The sequence below is a fragment of the Canis lupus genome, chromosome 2, assembly GCF_003254725.2.
Source record: "Canis lupus dingo isolate Sandy chromosome 2, ASM325472v2, whole genome shotgun sequence".
Lineage (NCBI taxonomy): Eukaryota > Metazoa > Chordata > Mammalia > Carnivora > Canidae > Canis > Canis lupus.
Genome location: NC_064244.1, coordinates 30,318,596 through 30,338,109, shown reverse-complemented (window position 1 = coordinate 30,338,109; position 19,514 = coordinate 30,318,596). Strand labels below are relative to the sequence as shown.

General features: G+C 43.7%; 1 protein-coding gene across 4 annotated transcripts in view; it reads right to left on the bottom strand.

Moving 5' to 3' along the window:
- Positions 1-19,514, bottom strand: part of LOC125753653 (uncharacterized) — a 175,552-nt gene that overhangs the window by 58,376 nt on the left and 97,662 nt on the right. The window contains exon 2 of one of the 4 annotated variants that reach the window (XM_049101336.1): positions 333-873. The exons of the other annotated variants lie outside the window; for them this stretch is intronic. Coding sequence (XP_048957293.1) covers positions 681-873 — 193 coding nt within the window. The 3' untranslated portion in view covers positions 333-680. Of the gene's footprint in view, positions 1-332; positions 874-19,514 lie in introns of those variants that run through there. 4 annotated transcript variants of the gene reach the window in all.

The following is a 19,514-nucleotide window of genomic DNA, read 5'->3' as shown; positions in this document are numbered from 1 at the left end:
ATACAAACATGGGATTACCTTCAACAGTCTCCACTAACCACATTATATATTTTTCCCCAAAGTATTTTCCTGTGTACAACTAAGCCCCGTAAGATTCCCCTTAGAAAGAGACTACATGGTCAAACCCACCCAGGAAGCACTGACGACAATGTCCCCATAACCCCAAGCAGAGCTGCTGGGCTGCATTGTTCAACCCAGTATCTGCCAGAGTGATGGGCACACACAGCCTTGCATGACCTTTTGCTCTTTTTGCTAGCATCCTGTACATGTGATATCCTGAGCACCACATCAGAAATGCTGGTCTTAATTCCTATCCCAGATGGATAGGCACATCTTTTCCTTTTTTTTTTTTCCAGCAAATTTACAGATTTGACCTCTACACAGCATGCAGTTTTATTTCTAAAATTTTGAGTGCAAAGAGGCCCAATGATGTGATATCACCAGGAGGTAGACTTCATCTCAACATCAGAAAATCCGCATAGCAATTTGAACACCCGATTCTGCTGTTATTCTGCTAGAAAGCTGCCAACTCTGGTACTCGATTCTGTATTCCAGGTCCTTTATTCTGGTGTAGCTCTCAGGGACCAATCTGTCCTCACCTCCAGTCAATGTCCTTTGTGCTAGGGGCTTCTTGTGCAGAAAATAAAATTATTATTTAAAACCGTAGCTGCTTCTGCTTCCTAAGAAAACTGCAATATGTCAAGGGAGAGCGGAAACATCCATCCTGTTCCTTCCCCTGTTCTGACACTGGGTGGGACAGCAGGTTGAAGTGTGGGGCAGATACTCCCTTGCAGAGGTGAGTGCATCAGGCGCAGAAGAGCAGCAACCTGGAGCTGTTTGAGGTATGGAGTGCATGGGCACCATTTTCCAAATCTAGAAATACAGGAAGAAAATTATGGAGGGGAGATGAGAGATTTGAAAAGAGGGTGCTGACCAAGGAAAGTAATGAAGGGCTGAAAGGCCTTTTAGAACGGGGTGGCATGATATTCTCCTTAATTTGTTTATACTTTCACAGTGTAATGTCCTCCCCAGCTCTTCCTATGATGCTCTCCAAGCTACATCAACAGCCTGTGTGTACGCCTCAGAGAGCACACACATAGCTAGAGGTGGGATCCTCATTCCTCATTTGAGTTTGTGTGCATAGAACCCAAGAAATCCAAAGAGGCTGGAACTCGAGCCAGAAGTGAACAAGTTAAACACATGGACCTTCATGTCTAGGTGGCCTGGGTGAAGCTCTCTCCATCCTGACTGAGGCCTCAAAGGACCAGCTGATGGTTCTCTGGTGTGAACAGGCCGATAAAAGTTGAACATGGTCCTGACAATCAATGGAAGGTGCTAATAAAGTGAGATTTTATTTTTCACTTAACAAACTGGAGAACATTTTTTTAAAGTTTATTTATTTAGAGTAGTTCTAGGTTAACAGGAAAATAGAGGAAAGATACAGAGAGTTTCCATACAGAGACACCCTCTGACCCACATCCTTCACCAAATGGTACATTTGTTATAACCGATGAACCTACACGGATGCACAGTGATCATTAAAAGCCCATAGTTTACATTAGAGTTCATTCTTAGTGATGTACATGCCATGGGTTTAGACAAATGTATAATGAATGACATGTGTCCATAATTTTGGTATCACACAGACTACTCTTCTCTCTATATCACACACAGGCTGTCATAAAAATCCTCTGTGCTCATCCTATCCATCCTTCCCTCCCTCCTATCCCCTTGGAATTACTGGTCCTTTCACTGTCTCCATAGTTGTGCCTTTTCTAGAGTGTCACAAAATTGGAGTCACACATGTATGTATGCAGCCTTTTCAGATCGGCTCCTTTCACTTAGTACTGCTTCCTGCATATTTTTTCATGGACTGATAGGTCCTTTCTTTTTAGTGCTGAATAATAGTCCATTGTCTGGATGTATCACAGTTTGTTTACCCATTCACCTACTGGAGGGCATCTTCATCTCTTCTTGTATGGCGAAAACATCCACATGCAGGTTTTTGGTGGATATAAATTCTCAGCTGCTTTGGGTAAATACCAAGAGCATGATTACTGGATCATATGATAGGAGTATATCTAGTTTTGTAAGAAAATTGCCAAACTTTCTTCCGAAGTGGGTACACCATTTTGCATTCCCAGCAGCAGAGAATGAGAGTTCCTGTTGCTCTACATTCTCACCAGCATCCGGTATTGTCAGTGGTCAGATATTGGCCACCCTAATAGGTGTGTAAGAGAACATTTTTGATGATAATATCCAGGATGGGAGTGAGTAGTGAGTAGGAGGGGGAAAGAGCCTTTTCCTATTTGCCTGGTACAAGGGGACACTGGTACAGCCTTTGTACAAGGAATGTGGCAAGGTGCACCCAAACATGACTTACTCATATGTGTTGACTCAAGAACTCCATCCCTAGGAAATCAACTACAGGAACAGAGGTTCCTTGAAAATCTGGAGACATATATTTTACACAATTATTAATAAAAGCAAAAGATGAATATACTCTAAACTTTTAATAAAGGAGATTGACTTAAATATCTATTATACAATGACACAACAAAATTTGGACTGCCATTACGAGACACACTGTGGAAGGATGTTTAATCATATAGTTAACAGGATAGGTTCTCTTCTAGAATGGCTGTGAATATATTATAGGACATGATTATCTCCAGATGATGAGATAAGGAAGATTTTTGTTTTTCCCATCTTTTTTTCCTATATTTTCCAAATTTTCAACAACATGTATGAAATTAAACAAGCACATCGCTGAAGCCCACACATCAGAAAGGATATACAACACTTTTGCTGATCTTACCGCCTACTTAACTGCTTAAACACACACACACACACACACACACAATTCTTTTGATGGTTTTTGTCATGTTTAGAGGTCCATTTTTTATTCCCTGATGGAAGAATGGGTTACAAAGCTTGAAAGAAAAGTGACGTTTTGGTTTGGTCGGCCCAGTACAAGACCAGCTCAAACTCAGGTTTTGAGCTGATGTATCGTGTTTTAGGACAGTATATACAGTGTCAACAAGCAAAACAAAAACAAGAAGAATGCAAGTAAACTTTACTGTAGATACATTTCCTATTCCACATATAATGTGTTTGGGTCATACTAGCATCAGGCTGCATAATAAAAAAAGAAATACAAGAATATAAAGTAATCTCTATTTTTCTGTAATCAAAATAATCTCCATTTCATTTCAGCCTGCCATAACCCAGCTAAAATGCACAGCTTCCCATGGAAAACCCCGGAAACGGGAGAAGAGAAGAAGCAAGGCCTTCCTTAGGATTAAAGAATAAGGGAAACAAAAACAGAAACAAAAGTCTGTGCCTCTTCTTCCCCAGCAAGCGCCTCCTTCAGCTCTCAGCTAACATCTAACTACAAGTATGTAAAGGCAGGTGATCTCCATTTGATCCCTCCTCTCTCTAGAATGTTTCTCTTCTAGAATCTCATTAAATCACATGACCAGCAGCACCAAGTTGTTATGGCAACAGGAATTTTAAGAGTAAATTAATTTTGCTACAAGGTGTTATTAAGACCAGGTGAGGATGGCCTTGAATCACAATGGCTCCTCTCTGCCAGCAAGAGCACCATGGCTCCCAGGGGCTTGCCAGAGCTTCTCCCAGAAGGAAACACCCCAGATTTACGATCATCCCTAACAATTCTCACAGGAAAGGTGATCATAAATTGTGTTAGTTTTATTACAAATTTGTATATTCCATTTTAATCCTCCATAAAATGATAAAGGAAAGATAGATGAAACTCTGTTGAACTCAAACAGGAAAAGAAGGGATAGTTCAGACAGTTTCCCTTGGGGGAGGTTACAATATATTCTTAAAGGGAAAATGTTGACCTTCCAATTTCAGAGACAAGAGTTAGAAAATGTCTGGGACATAAATTAACATAGGGGCTGAGCTATCACACAGATGGGCACACAACACAGCACAGGCTTCCCGTTGCAGTCGGGGGAGACGGTTCTAGTGCTCCCCGCTACAAATCCCGTATAACCCTGGTAATTCTGGATTCTCCAGACTTCTGTTTCCCACAGTGGCATTTAAAAAAACCAAAAAACAAAACAAACAAACACTATTCCTAAAAAAGTATTCTGTGGTCAAATAATTATGAGTTATAGGTCCATAATAGAGCCCCCCACTCCCCCGCCCCAACCCTTAGAGAGTCATGAAGCAATCCAGCAGATTAGCAGTACTGCCAAGCCCTGCAGAAAAGAACCCATTTCATAAGGATTTTTTTTTTTTGTCATTGAAACTATTTTTAAATATTTCCTCAGTTTTTAGTTACATTAACATCAGGTAGACACACTTTGAGAAATGGTCCTTAGGGGCACATGGGTGGCTCAGTTGGTTAAGCGTTCCACTCTCGATTTCAGCTCAGGTCAGGATTTCAAGGCCTGCATTGGGCCTGTGCACTGGCATGGAGCCTGCTTTAAATTTTCCCTCTCCCTCTGCTCCTCCCTCCACCTTTCTCTGAAGAAAGAAGGAAAGAAAGAAAAGAAAGAAAGAAAGAAAGAAAGAAAGAAAGAAAGAAAGAAAGAAAGGAAGAAAGAAAGAAAGAAAGAAAGAAAGAAAGAAAGAAAGAAAGAAAGAAAGAAAGAAAAAGAAAGAAAGATCCTCCTTAGATTAAAAATTTGAGGTGGAAATGAGTGATAACTATATAGGACTACTGCATTCAAAAGGCTACTCCAAATTTAGAAATGTTTCCTTTTATTAATTTCTAGTGCCAGTAGAACCATTACCTGTCCCTTTCTCCTTTTAAAAATATTTGTGATGTGCCAGACAGTGACCTTGTAGCTTCACGCTCTTCTGCGTTGGTACAGAATGCACATTCTATGTCCTCGAATGCACAGGGACACACACACGTGCACAGGCACCCATGTAATCACACTCGTGCACACACATACTTCATGAGAAGGCAAAGCAATCAAGGAAGGAGCCACCTGAAATTCCATTCTCAAGCATTATGTGTCAGGATAAAGACTGGAAGGTGGGTTTAGACAACAACAACCTGGATTTCTGAGTGACATTGCAAAAGAAAGAGTAGCAGAGGAATGGGGTGGCCGAGATGCGGAGCCCAGGAGGTGGACGGATGAAAGCCTACCGATCTCCTTTCTCTGCCAAGGACCCGCAAGGCACATGGAACTGGCTGGGAGAGACGATACACTTTACAGGTTTGTAAGCTGCCATAAAAGTATCAGCAGCAAGAATCTACCAAAAAAAAAAAAAATAGAAAAGAAAAAGAAAAATGTATATGTGTGTGTAGACGCGCACGTGCGCAAGTGCCACTTTACTTCCCTAATGAATGTGCGGCTTCAAGTTTTCTCATCCGTTTTCCTACGAGTCTACCCTGGTCACCTGTCCTTGTTGAAATTTATACTCAGAACTGTATAAATCTGAAATCAAAGCTAATTTGAAATGACTTGAAAAAACACCAGACCGAGAGCAGAAAGAGAGATTTCCCACCCGCATCTGTGCGCATTTCATCAGTCCATACAATTATACTACTCTCCCCACACCCACTCCTTCTGAGGCCCCCGGGAAGCATTTAAAAACCGTCTAACAAGAGGCATAGAGAAGAGTGGCTTTGGGCTGGGATAGCCGGGCCGGGCTGCACCCTCTGGACGTGCCACGAGTGGCATCAGCATCGGGGATGCGGGCAGCATCGCGGCGTCCAGCAGGGAGGAGCAGCCCCGCAGGGCCAGGCCCATGGGCGTGGGGACAGAGTGTGAGCCAGGCAGGGGCCAGTCTCTGCAGCGCAGGGTCGCAGAAGGCCAGTGTCGGGGGGCTGGCTGTCCACAAGTCTGGCCGGAGTGGAAGGATGCACAGAGCTGGAAGGACAACTGCCTGGCCTACGGAAAGGACACCCGGCGACAGCCCCGCCGCAGCAGAGCCCCAGACACCCCGCTCATCTGCAGCAGCAGCTCAGAAGCCGAGAGGACGCTCTGCTGGGCAGGCAGGGGTGTTTTCTCCATCCTCTGCCAAACATCATCCAAGGAAGGGACCTTTACAATCTGAGTTAATGGATGGCATCGAGGATCTTGCTCACAGAGAGTTGGCCCAAGGCACCTACATGGATTGGGGGGCTGTCGTCAGAGGGGCAGCAAGGAGAGGGCAGGGTGGCGGGGTCTCGGGGCCCGGCCCAGCACGGCGCTGGTGCTGCTGGAAATGGCTCTTCTGGCCTTGTGGAGTTTATGCACAAAAGAAACTTATTGCTATCCCCCCTTCCTACAGTCCAATTTTTCTACTACATCACTGCTTGGGTTAGACATTATATGGCTTGTAATGAGAACGGTAAAATGCCTTGTTCTTATTATGGCAATTTGAATAACAAATATGGAATGACACAACAAAACAGCCCAGACGATAAAAATAATTGTTAACCCATTTTACCATAGCGCGGTGGCCAAATTATATTTTTATAAATTACAGTGCCGACGGAGGTAAATGTGCTCACAGGTTCCTTGCTAACAAGGTCACCGGTTTAATTTGAATATTTTCCACAGCTGTTGCTCTCACACCTAAAGAGGGAAGCAGCGCCAGCTATGTAGGGCAAGCGACCGGGAATGCTAATGAGTCTAACAGATGGGTTAAAATAGAAGCAAAACCCTTCAGTTCATGAGGACACGACGGTTACGAAACCAAAGCCGGGGAGAAGCGATCTGTGTTGAGGAATTCAACGCTGCGGCATTGCTGGAATTTTTGACATAGTTCCTGGGCCAGGCTTGGCAAACATGTGTGCACCATAAATAGAGGGACAGGGAGAAAGGTTACAAGACACCACACAATCCCATGAACATGAACGTCAGTCTCTGAAAACTCAACAAAGACCCCATTGAGCACATGCATCGGGTCCTCTCTCCCGGAGAGAAATCCTACGTAGAGAGTCCCCCGAGCAGCGCTACCACGTGTTCAAGGACACAGTTGACATTGGGAGTGGCAAGGACACGAGGGGCGTTGAGTAACGAGAACAACCCAAAGTCTAACTGGAGGGTAAGGATAAGCCATCCTAGTCTCTGTGTGTGTGTTTTCTGTGTGTCTAAGTAACTTCAATAACACTCCCAGGTGATAAACTCCACGCAGTTACGCTCTTGCCCTTCCCCGTGGGTTGAGGTGCTGCTCATGAGAACTCGCACAGGGCACCCAATGGGATGGGCTGCAGCCCTGGGCACAGGAGGGCATCTCCACCACCACGGCTTCCGGGGGTGGTCCTGACATGGCGTGGAAGGCCAGGGGCTCTCAGGGCCAGACTTGAAAGCACGCGTCCCAGCGTGAGGAACACGCCACTGAACCCCCACAATCATGCAGTGTGCGCGTGTGCACGTGGTAGGGATGCGGGCATGGACTCTGTGCGCCTCCCTCAATGTCTAACCCTTGGGAATTGTTGCAAGATGCTGACTCTCCAACGATTCCCTGCTCTTCAGGGGAGGGAGGAAAGGGTTTTTCCAATCACTCCAGGGAACAGACTTGAGATGGTAAACGTCCTAGAGCCAGCTGTGACCCTTCACATGGGTTTCTCAGGACTCCTGGCTGGTGTGTGAGTCTACTTGAGGAAAGGCAGGTACTTAGATCCTGTCACTCTTTCAGACCACTAAATTTGCATTTTAAAAAATCAGCCTAGAGGCTTGTGAACGAGAATGAGAGGGACAAATGGAGATTATCCCTTAATGACCTAAGGGAAGCATAAAGAGATAAATTATTCTGAAATACAAGTGATGATTTACCTAATTAGTCTTTGACAGCTTGAAATGTGTCCTAAAGAAAAAGGTAATGCAGCAATCTGGGAGTAGTTTGTGCTTAAGAAAAGCGAGATTAATTAATTGTAAATACAAAAACAGCATCCATTGGATTATATGATTTCCTCTGAGTGATTTTAATTACTTGGTATTTCAGAACCTTCGGGAAATTCCTTAAGCTAAAATTCTTTTTATTTTTAAGAAAATTCACCTTGACTTTTGTATCATAAAAAATAATTGACTTATCAAGCCGCACCCCCCCCTTTTTTTATTATGAGGCTTTTTTTTTTCTTTTCCTGATTTGGTAGCAGGGGTAAAGTCAGCTAAAAGAACATCGAGAAATCCTTTCACCATTTGTTTCAATTTAACACTCAACAAGGGAGAGATTTGTTTCCTCTGCAGATTTTAAGAGATTTAAATAGGGCCGTTTATGTTCAGCTCAATTAAGCTACTGATCATTCCACTCTTTAAGGAGCAAGGTGTCCTCAACCCATTATGACTTTAGAACAATAAAATAGCCTGGGCTGTCCAAGCCCTCCTCCTCCACCACGCAGGAGACCCCATGTCTACAGTTGGTGACTATTAATGGGATGATGAATGTGTACCTACAGTTCTGGCTCTGCTAGGTAATGGTGAGTGAGGCTGATGATCTGCAGACTTGCTCCTTGAGCAACACAAAGCCAGCCAGGTCACGAGGAGCAGAGAGGGAAAATCCACATAAGGAAAGAGACATCAAGAACTGAACAATTTCAGTCTTGGGACATAGAGAACGCTAGACAGAGCTGCTGGTGGCATCCTAGGAGAATCCTTCTACCCAGCTGAAGACGGTAGCTGACGTCCATCACTCGCCAGAACAATGAGTCTTGTCTTGCCATTTACCTGAGGTAGCAGCCCAGGTAAATGGCAGTGTGAGGTGGGTGTGCTTGGAATCTGCAGTGGGTTATGCTTGGAGTCTGCAGTGGGTTAATTCATCTCCATCTGGCCAGTATTTATTCTGCTTCTTAGGACAAAGAAGGCAAGTGTGAAATGAGGCATGTCCAGTCCTCCAGAACTCTCAAGTTAGGACTTTCTGCCATGGGCGCCTGGGTGGCTCAGTCAGTTAAGCACCTGACTCTTGATTTTGGCTCAGGTCGTAATGGGGGGGGAGGTTGTGGTACGGAGCTCCGCGTTGGTGGCCACACTCAGCAGGGGCGGGGTCTGCTTGAGATTGTCTGCCCCTCCCCTTGCTCTCTTTCAATATACAAATGAATAAAATCTTTAAAAATATTTTTTTTTTCTGCCAAAACAGTGAGAGTTCTTCTTCAGGCAATTACCCAACTATCTGGTTTCTGACCTGCCTTCCAACTCAAAACAATGAGGCACACTATGAAAAAAAAAAAAAAATATATATATATATATATATATATATTAAATAAAAAGCTAAAAAAATAATAAAAAAATAAAAAGCTGATGGAAGATATTGTAAATCTACCAAGGTAGGATCTCCCAATTTCACAAATAAAAATACAGGACATAGTTAAATTTGAGTTTCAGATAAGCAATGAGTACTTTAAAAAAAATTATGTATTTGAGAGAGAGACAGTGATAGTGAAAGAAAGCACGAGCAGGGAGGACAGGGAGAAGCAGGCTCCTCATCGAGCAGGAAGCCAGGACCCCAGGATCACATCTCGAGCCAAAGGCAGCCGCCTAACTGACTGAGCCACGAGGTGCCCCAGCAACCAGCAATTTTTGATCAAAGTATGTCTCTGCAATCCTTAGGGCATACTTACACTAAAAGTATTTATTGTTTCCCTGACATTCAGATGTCATGAGGCATCCTATGATATTATATATCTACATTTTTACCAGGATGCCTTTAAATAAGACACTGACAATAACAGGTGTAGGCCAGGATGAGAAGCAGCTGGAACTCTGCCTTTCGGATTGTAAATTGGTTCGAGTACTATGGGAAACATATTGGCGCTATCTGCAAGGTTCCAACACGCACATCCTGTGACCCAGCAATTCCACACTTGGGCATATACTCAGTAGAATGTGCACATATGTCACCAAAAGACAGATACAAGGATGCCTGCAGCAACATTTCTCATAACAGCCCCCAGATGGAGACAGCTCAAATGTCCATCAGGAACAGACACGTAGAACCCTACGCAGCCCTGAAGTGAACACGCTGCAAAAGCGCACGGCAATGTGAGAAACACGAGCATGATGCTGGGCGTGAGAAGCCAGATGGAAAGGTCTATGTGCTCTATGGTTCTGTTCACGCAACTTCAAAATGGTAGCAACTAAAAACAGTGCTAGAGGTGGGAACAGAGGTCGCTTTGGGGACCCAGGGGAAGTGAATGGTGAGAAGGGGGCATTCGTCTCCTGTGGTTATGCTCTGTCTCAAGCCAGAAAGCAGCTATACTGGTTCACTCACATTGGGATCATTCATCAGCCTGTATGCTTAGGATTTGGGCATGTTTTTCTGTACATTTTGATGTTATTCACTTTAAAGAGTATTCTTAAGTGCTTAAAAATGAGTTTTAGGGGATCCCTGGGTGGCTCAATGGTTTAGCCCCTGTCTTCGGCCCAGGGTGTGATCCTGGAGTCCCCGGATGGAGTCCCACGTCGGGCTCCCTGCATGGAGCCTGCTTCTCCCTCTGCCTGTGTCTCTGCCTCTCTCTCTTTCTCTCTCTATGTCTCTCATGAATTAATAAATAAAATCTTTAAAAAAAAAAGAGTTTTACTTATCTGTTAAAAAAAAAACCCACTTCTGAGAGATGCAGGAATTGTGAGGTATTACCACAGTATTAGGGGTCTCCAGAGAAACCAAACCAATAGGATCAATAAGATACAAATTTCATATGAATTATAAACTATTAAATATATGATTTGATACCTCATTGGTTATAAGGAATTGACTCACAGAATTATGGAGGCTGGCAAGTTCAAATCTGTAGTGTGAGTCAACGGGCAGAGAGACCTAGGAGAATAAGCGGTGCAGATTGAGGCCAAAGGCTGCCTGCTGACAGAGTTCCCTCTGGCCTGAGGATGCCCATCTTTTTAGTTTACTCAGATCTTCAACAGATTGGGTAAAGCCCACTCCCACTGGGGAGGGCAATCTGCTTACTCAGAGTCCACAGATTTAAAGGTCAATCCATCCATAAACACTCTCCAAGACGCCACGCACAGTTACCCATCACAATACACCATTAATAAAGAAAGAAAATAACCCGATGGTATGGTGGGCATCGGGAAGGACTGATGCTTACAGACTTCAAGATAATCTTCAGCAATAATCCGTCCAAACCAAGTCCTTCATAGAGATGCACAGCTTTCATATGCCAACCAGTAGTTCCCGAGTTCTGTTTACTGAAGTGAATGTGGTGGTCACCCGTCATTTGTCCATGCACAATATAGAAAGGTTAACTCACACCTACTGCACTGTGCAACACTGCAGCCCTGCCCGAATTCTGGTTTGACCCTACTAGACTGGGTCTCTTTGTTACGAGTCCACTGCACACACCGTAATCAGAACACTCTTTCCAAATCTAAGTCCACATTTTTCACGTTGGTTGTGAGTGGAAAGTCTCTCCTCAGCAACCCACTGCCCAGAGGCAAAAGCTCCCAAACTCCAGAGAGGATCCTTTAAATCCCTCCTTTTCCTTCATACCAGCTGCTCGCACACCACCTGCACTACATTCTGGGCTCACTTCCCTTCCCATTTTCATGTATTCTACATATTATGCTACCTGCTTCTTCCACTCAGTGGGTGCTGGGCATGCTCTCTGCTTTCCAATCTCCATGCTTGCAGTCATGGTGTTTCGGCTGTTTCCAAATCCTGAAACTAAGAATTCCTAGTCTGTCCCCCTCTCTGCCGGATGGTTGGTGTGGGGAAGAGGCCTAGACCAAGCATAAAGACCCCTCTCCAGCTCAGCAACTGAGCTACCTGACCCTGAGCAAACTACATCTCTTCCCAAGCCCTAAACATGTGCCTCAAAGGAGGGAACACACCGAGATGCGGTCATCGAACACTTCTCCTCATGGTCTGTCTGCTTCATAAAACTCTTGTCTTTAAAAATGCAAATGTGCATAAATATACACAATAAAAACTTCCCTTCTCCACCCTGTCCTCCTTTCCAGAAGCAACCAACATCAACAGATTCTCATTTAATGTTTCCAAGCCATATTATCCACATACAAGAAGACATGAGGTTTTTTTTTTTTTCCTCCTCTTGCACAAGTGCAGACAGACCATGTGGACTACTTTGCATACTGCTTTTTTTTTTTTCACTTAACAGTATAAAGAGATAATTCCATCTTTTTACAAAAAGAGTCCTATCCGTTCTTGACAGCCACCTAACATCCCACTGTGTGGATTTTCATAACTTGTTTAACTACCAACCTAGTGATGGGCATTTATATTATTTCAGTGTTTTGCTATCAGTTATAATGCTGTAATAAGTGGCCCATTAGAAAATCTATTTTACACATATGTGGATTACATCTATGGGGTATATTCTTAAAAGAGAAAATGCCCGGAAAACGGCGTCCACACTCTGCAACTTCTATGCTCGTGGTAACTCTCACTTCCTAGAGGTGTATCCGTCTGATGTAAGGGACTTTCTATGATGTTACACGTTTGCCAACGGAATGTGCATTCCACCCTTTGTGCTCTAACAATAGGATTGGCAGAAAATAGCTCCGGGAGGTTTAAATCTGCACTTCTCACTTATTTAAAATCTATTTCTATTTCCTATCCTTCAAATGATCACAAAATGTGCCCTTTCATCTATTGAGTTCTAGGCATTTTCTTATTGATGTTAGGAGCTTTTCATATATTGATAGAAAGAGCCCTTTGTAATAGAAGTCGCAAATGTAGTTGACTATGGCAATTTTCCACATATAGTTTTGATTTATGGAGCACAATTTAACAGTCTTTCTTACCCCCTTTTTTTTCACAGCTTTTGGGTTATAGGCCATATTAAAAAGTCTTCCTTGTTCTAAGATTATTTACTTATTTATATAGAGACAGGGGACAGAGGGAGAGGGAAGGAGAGAGAATCTTAAGCCCCCTCCATACCCAGCACTGAGCCTGACACAGGGCTCAATCTTACAACCCTGAGATCATGACCCAAGCTGAAATCAAAAGTCAGTTGCCTATTGACTGAACCACTCAGGCGCCCCCAAGATTATTTTTAAAAATATTTTCCTCTGGCTTTTTATCATAGACTTACTTATATTTTACATTTAGGTCTTAGATTCATCTGAAATTTGTTCTGGTCCAAGGCATGAGATATGAATTCAAATTTACATGTCGAGGTTCAAAAATCTCATGGGCCGACTCATGAGAGCAGTTACATTTTTTTTGCAATTGTAATTGTCATTTGGAAAAAAAAATGTAATTTCCAAATTCAGCTATAAACTTTATACAGCACTTTTAAGTGTAAAGAGGAGAGGAATCCACACCTGTGAGATAATTATCACATATGGATTTGTGGTTTCCTGTTTATAACACAATGCACTCCCTTCTCCCCCCCGGCCATTATTCCCTTATAACCACCAGGCATTTGGAACCCACAGGCTGGCGAACCCTGTCACAGCCTCTTGTACACCAAATTGTGATTCTAAATCTCTCCCTTCACCTGCCATCATCCTATCATCTTAAACATGATTTATGGTAATATAAAAGGCAACCCTCATTGTTATTTTATCCTGCATTTAGAATTAGAAGGTGAAAAGGTATTTGAAGCCAGATTATTCAAGAAAAGCATTGACCCAGTGGCATCATCAAACCTCCAGGAAGAAACTTAATTATATCCCATTAAAAAGCTCAATGCTCTCTTGTGATTTGAGCATATTAATGCAATTCAAGGTTCTTTATGCAAAACTCACCTCTAAAAACCTAAATGGAGCTCGTGGCCATTTCTTCACTTGGAATGCCCAATTGGCATAAATAACGTCTTCTGTTATTTTTGGAGAGGGGCTCTCACTGCAAAATTTTTACTCTCTTGATACAAATTGTCAGTGTTATACCCTTTCCACTTCAATCACCATGTATTATGGCTTTGTGAGTTTTCATTTCATTCCACCTTAGTTTGACATACATTTTTTTTTCTAAAAATTTCTAACACTTTCAGTGCATATAATCTTAATTTCTCCTTAAAGATATGTATATGGTGGTTGAAAGAAGATATGAAATCAAGGACACTTTGGCTTTTACTATAGATAAGGGAAATGAAGAAAAATACAGAAGTGATTTGGAGGCAGAGTAAGAGTTGGAATATCATTCCTGAGATGTTTATTAGTCATGGGAGAGGACGTGTCCAAAAGGAAGCCAGGAGTGCCCAGACTAGAGATAGAGACTGGGAGATCATCCGCACAGAGAAAACAGTATGAAATCCCTTAGAAAAAAAGTGAAGGCAGAAAAGAGGAAAGACCATGCTCTGGGGCTGGTAGAGGAGAACATCTCCAGGAGGGAGAGAAGAGCCAGGTGCTGTGGGACTCCAGATAGGGAGGTGGTGACCACAGTGGTCGATGTGGTGATGGCCCTAGTAAGTGAACATGGCATGGGGAGGTTTCAGGGATAACGACGACACAGGGCTGATTGGACTGGAAGGTGATTTGGAGACATCAACAAGAAATTGGAGACAGCAAGATCAGACAACCAATTCCCAAATAACCGAGTGATTGGGTGGGAAGAGGGATGGGCCAGAAGGAAGAAACAAGCAAGGAAAGGTCATGTGACTTGTAAGACCTTCTCGACTAGAAGGCAAATATTAGGAAAACAAACCAGGACTGCTAGTTGATAGGAAGTGCCCACTTGGGATTTGTGGGTGTAAATTTACACAGAAGCCTGGTGTGATTTTGTGCATCAGGGATCAGCTGCTGCTGGGCAGAGAAGGAGAAAGGTGATGATTGGCCTTACCCAGAAACACGGCTGCCCAGGTGAAGAGCCAATCTTCAGCGTGAGAGAGAAATGTTGTGGCAGATGGTGTCATGTACCTCAAAGAAACAGAGGGTTTTGAGGGAGAAAGAGGGATGGAGTCTCATGCCTTCCTCTTTCTTGCAAACAGGAACACATCTGAGGAAGGCGATGCTACGCCACCCTGAGTGGTGGGACCTCTTGTGCGCTTCCGCTCCCCATCCACCACACCTGATTCCCCTCTTGCCTATTCTGACAGCCTCTCAAATGTGAGTAAGGGAGACGCAGTTTCTACGTGAAGGTGGAATGGCAAATTCTGCGACCCAGCTGACGGTAAAAATTTCATCCTGAGTTTTCCAGACAGTCCTCTAGGTAAACTATCATTTGGAAGAAAGTAGATCATTAAATTCCCCAGTTTGGAAACTGCGATTGTACTATTCAAATGAGTCAGGTATGTGGTGGGCGTTGGTGGGAGGACCTTCCAAGATTTTGATACATGAAGTAACTGATTTACCTGATAACTCACACGCCTTAGAAATGAGCAGTTGAGCTCTCTGCCAAATTTCAGTCCTAAATCAAGATCCAGTGATTCAATTGTGCATTTATAAAAGTGGAGGGAGACAGCATGATGCATTGGAGCCTGTTTATTGTCATGGGCGTTAAGACGCGAGAGGGAACAGGAAGAAAAAGAAAAAGCCATCAGATCCTGGGAAGCATTCAAGCCAGAGGCTCCACTGAATATGCTTTCTATAAAAAAAAAAAAAAAAAAAAAAAAAAAAAAAAAAAAAAAAATAGTAAAAAACAAACAGAAAACAAAAGAAACCAATCTAAATCTTCTAAATCACCTCCTATTTGTTCAAGTGTCCTTTCTTCCACTTATGCAAAAGAGTGTTGCCTCCTAAATTCTGACCCCACCCTCCAGACTTTGAGGAGGATATTCTTGAAAGTTTTAGCCAATGTTTCCAAGGAATAATGTCAGGTTGGCTGCCTCAAAGTCTCCTCAGGAACTTTGGAAAAATAGAGATTCTAGAGTCCTGTCCCAAAAATCCCTATTCCGTGTGCTGTAGGTAGGGCCTGGGAGTCTGTAATTAAAAACAGACTTGCCCCACTGACTATGATAACCAGCCAGGCTGAAGAATCACTACTCTAGACTTCTTAATGAATAGTACCAACAGGTAATTTTAGGTTATGTGTGTAATAAAACAGATCAAATTAATAAAGTTAGAAATGCTAAACTTCTGTTCCTCCGGGCTGTGCTATTTCAAGGGTGGTTTCAAGGATGATGCATCCCATCAAGAGCGATGGCTGTGATGAACTGTACCATCCCTCGGACTCCACCAGGGAAGGCGGAATATTGAGTTTCAGGCAGCATGAGTCTGGGGGCCTTTCTCCATATTCCCGGAAAGAACAGGTTGTTCCACCTCCTGGCTGCCGAGAAATATATTTTGTACCTGTATTTTATAAAATGGTTCTTAAGGGTTAGGCCGTTCATGAGGATGCTCGACATCTATTTATCTTGAGCTAGAGTTTCTAACAGTATCTATGAAGGAAACTTCAAATTATCAGTGGAATTTCCACTGTCAATTACTGTTTGAATCATCACCACAATCAACAAAGGGACAATTATCTATTTAGGCCCTAAGCAGTTGAGATAAACATGAATTCTTGATCTTCTGGGTAAATCAAGAATCCCTGAAGATCAGGAAATCAATTTGTGCTACTAGACACGCACCATCTTCATTCTGGAAAGAGAAAGGTGCTGGTGGGTCTGTTCTTTAAAAAATATTTCTTAAATTAATAAATCACCTTAAGTGATTTTATTTATTATTTTTTACATAATTTTTATATTTTTAAAAATTTTATTGATTTATTCATGAGAGAGACAGAGAGAGACAGTCTGGCAGACAGAGAGAGGCATAGACACAGGCAGAGGGAGAAGCAGGCATCATGCAGGGAACCTGATGTGGGATTCCATCCCGGGTCTCCAGGATCACGTCCTGGGCTGAAGGCGGCGCTAAACTGTTGAGCCACCCGGGCTGCCCTATGTCTTTTTTTAAGATTTTATTTATTTATTCATGAGAGACACACACAGTGAGAGGCAGAGACACAGGCAGAGGGAGAAGCAGGCTCCCTGCAGGGAGCCAGATGTGGGATTCGATCCCAGGACCCTGGGGTCACGACCTGAGCCAAAGCCAGATGTTCAACTGCTGGGCCACCCAGGCATCCTTATTTAAGTGATTTTTAAATATTGGCGATCAAATTCATTAATCAAGGATTATGAGTATCTATTTGAGTGTATCATCTATCTTACAGAGCAAATGAATGGGTCACTTCACATTAGGCGTAGCATCACATTCACTGCCCTACACTCAATGGGCAATCTCGGTGTGTCGATACCTAAGCTAATCAGGCATATAGATCCAATTGACTGAAGGATTTTGGAGGCTCTGCTGAAGCTCTATTTAGTTGTTCCTCAATATTTGTGCCTTCTTTTTTTAGTAATGGACCTTCTGGTTTTCAAGGAACTCCAGAGCCACTTGTAATAAAGACCACATTCCAGCCAGGGGTAGGAGGCCAGGTGACCAAGGGCCACCCCCTTGGATGAGTTCCAGTGATTGCCTCAAGGGTGGGGGCTGAGCATCCCCCTTCCTTCCCCGTCTGCTTTTCAGCTGGAGGAGTTCCAGGGGTGGCAACCCAGGTGTCCAGCTAGCAGGGTGCAGGAGGGCATCTCCTGGTGTCCTGGTGTCCATATGTAGATAATTAATAGTTGTCTGGAGCAGGTAACCGAAGCCGGGTTGATAAAGCCAGAGGCAAGTTACCTCCACGGGGAACGTGTGTCTGCTGAGGAGCAAGGTGGAGTGGAAACCCTGATGTAGTTGATGAAAGGCACTCCGCAGGTCTAAAATATTATTACACACCATTACTAATGGGAATGGTTTGTAGCAAAGACAGTTTCTTGGAGGCGACTGCCTATAGACTCCCTTGTTTTTTAATAACATATGTGTCAGCCAAACAGACATATGCCTTAGCAGCTTTTAATTATTTCTACTGTTTGCTTCCTTCTCTGCATTAAACACGGCTTTGGTCGTTTGCATATTCATCCGAAATCGCCATGCCCTGATCCTCAGTAATCACTTCTTTAATAATCGCTGCCAGGTCTGTGGGGATTTTTGTGAAAACAATCAGCCTTTCTTTAAGCTGAAACCGTTCCATTTACCTTGAAGTTCTTCTTCTTCTCCTTCTCCTTCTTCTTCTTCTTCTTTTTTCTTTTTCTACTCATAGTTTCTGCTGATCTTTCCTGGCAGAAGGGAAGTTTCGATTGCTCCCGCACTGACTTGTTTTCTTACCTGCGGTTCAAGTATAACCCTGTTTTACAGCCATCCCCCGGCAGCTTCACGTTGCAAGGTGTGTCTCTGGGCAAGAGGAAGTTGTCCCTGGGACAGGAGCTGTAACTCTGGTTATTTCATAGGGGATTTTGAAAAGGGCCTGTAGCGTTTACTATGACTCTGCTGGTTTGAATTTAATGGGAGGTATGTGTCACGGGGGGAAGGACGAGAGCTGGCTGATGTGGTTTCCCACTGAGTTACATCAGGATAACCCAGATGACCAATTCCAAAGCCACCCCCCAGCAACTACAGGCTCAGCCTAGTGTCGCCCACAAAACAAGCACTGATTTGAGCAGCAGAGGAAAAGTTGGCCTTGCTGCCTCGGCCAAAAATTGCCCTATATGGAAGCTCAGCCCTCTCCGTGAGTAATCCAGACGCGTGATGAGATGCGTAATGCATAAACCTGATACAGGGGCCCCTGAGTGAAGGGGACACGGCAACGACAGAGGAAGCATCTTGAGATTCTTTTTTCAGGACACCTGAGAGAATGGCAGGCGGGCTGCCAAGCAGCCAGGAGTGAGCAATCCCTTGCATATTTTTCAGAGTGCGTCAAATGCTTGTCCTACCCAGGCACATCTCTTCCCATCAGGCAGGGCCGTGTCTCATGTCCCTTGGGCTTCAGTGGACAATCTGGCAGTGCTGTGAGTGTGGCCACAGGACACTTGATCACATCCCTACACGTGCACACATGGCTGGGTCTTCCAGCCAGCCAGCTCCCCCTGCTCTGACTTCTCCCCGCTTTCCTTCTCTAGATGGGCACAGAACTAGCACTGGGTTCTGAGGGGTTTTATACAAATTAGAGCTATCAGATAAAATTCAAGATTCCCAGTTAAAGCTGAATTTCAGGTACACCCCTATTTCTTTAGTGTTCTGTTTCACGTAGTCACTATTGCCTACTTACCTAAAGTTGAAGTTGAAGTGGACATCGTGTGTTATTTATTTGCCAAGTCTGGCAACCTTCATCCAAATTCAATTTCAGCCACTGACTCAAATGCAGCATTGAATGTCAGAGGCTCTCAGTTTCTTTGTGGCCAGAAGGCAGGGGGTGAGGCTTCCGTGAGGTGGGAAGAGATGGCACGCCCCTTACCTGGCTCCGTGCTCGTCGGTTCAACGTATGTTCGTTTGGCAGATTCTTATTTCATATCTCCCATGTGCCGAGCAATGTCTTCTGCAGAAGTCATCAAAGATGAATAAGACATGGGTCTCAGCAATTAACTGCAGCACCCCCTCTTACCTCTGTAGTAATCCTGCGACAAAACAGTTATTTCTATTCTACGCACGAGGAAAAGGAAACACAGGGAATTTGTCACAGAACAAGTCGCTAAGGGAGTTGGATATTGATGTGATTCCAAAGCTGAACACTTTCCCTTATTCCATTCTGCTTCCACACGGCTCTCGAATTACAAGGCAGAATGAAGTCTCAGCACTGAAAGCACTTCGACTCTGCAACGGGTTTGCTCC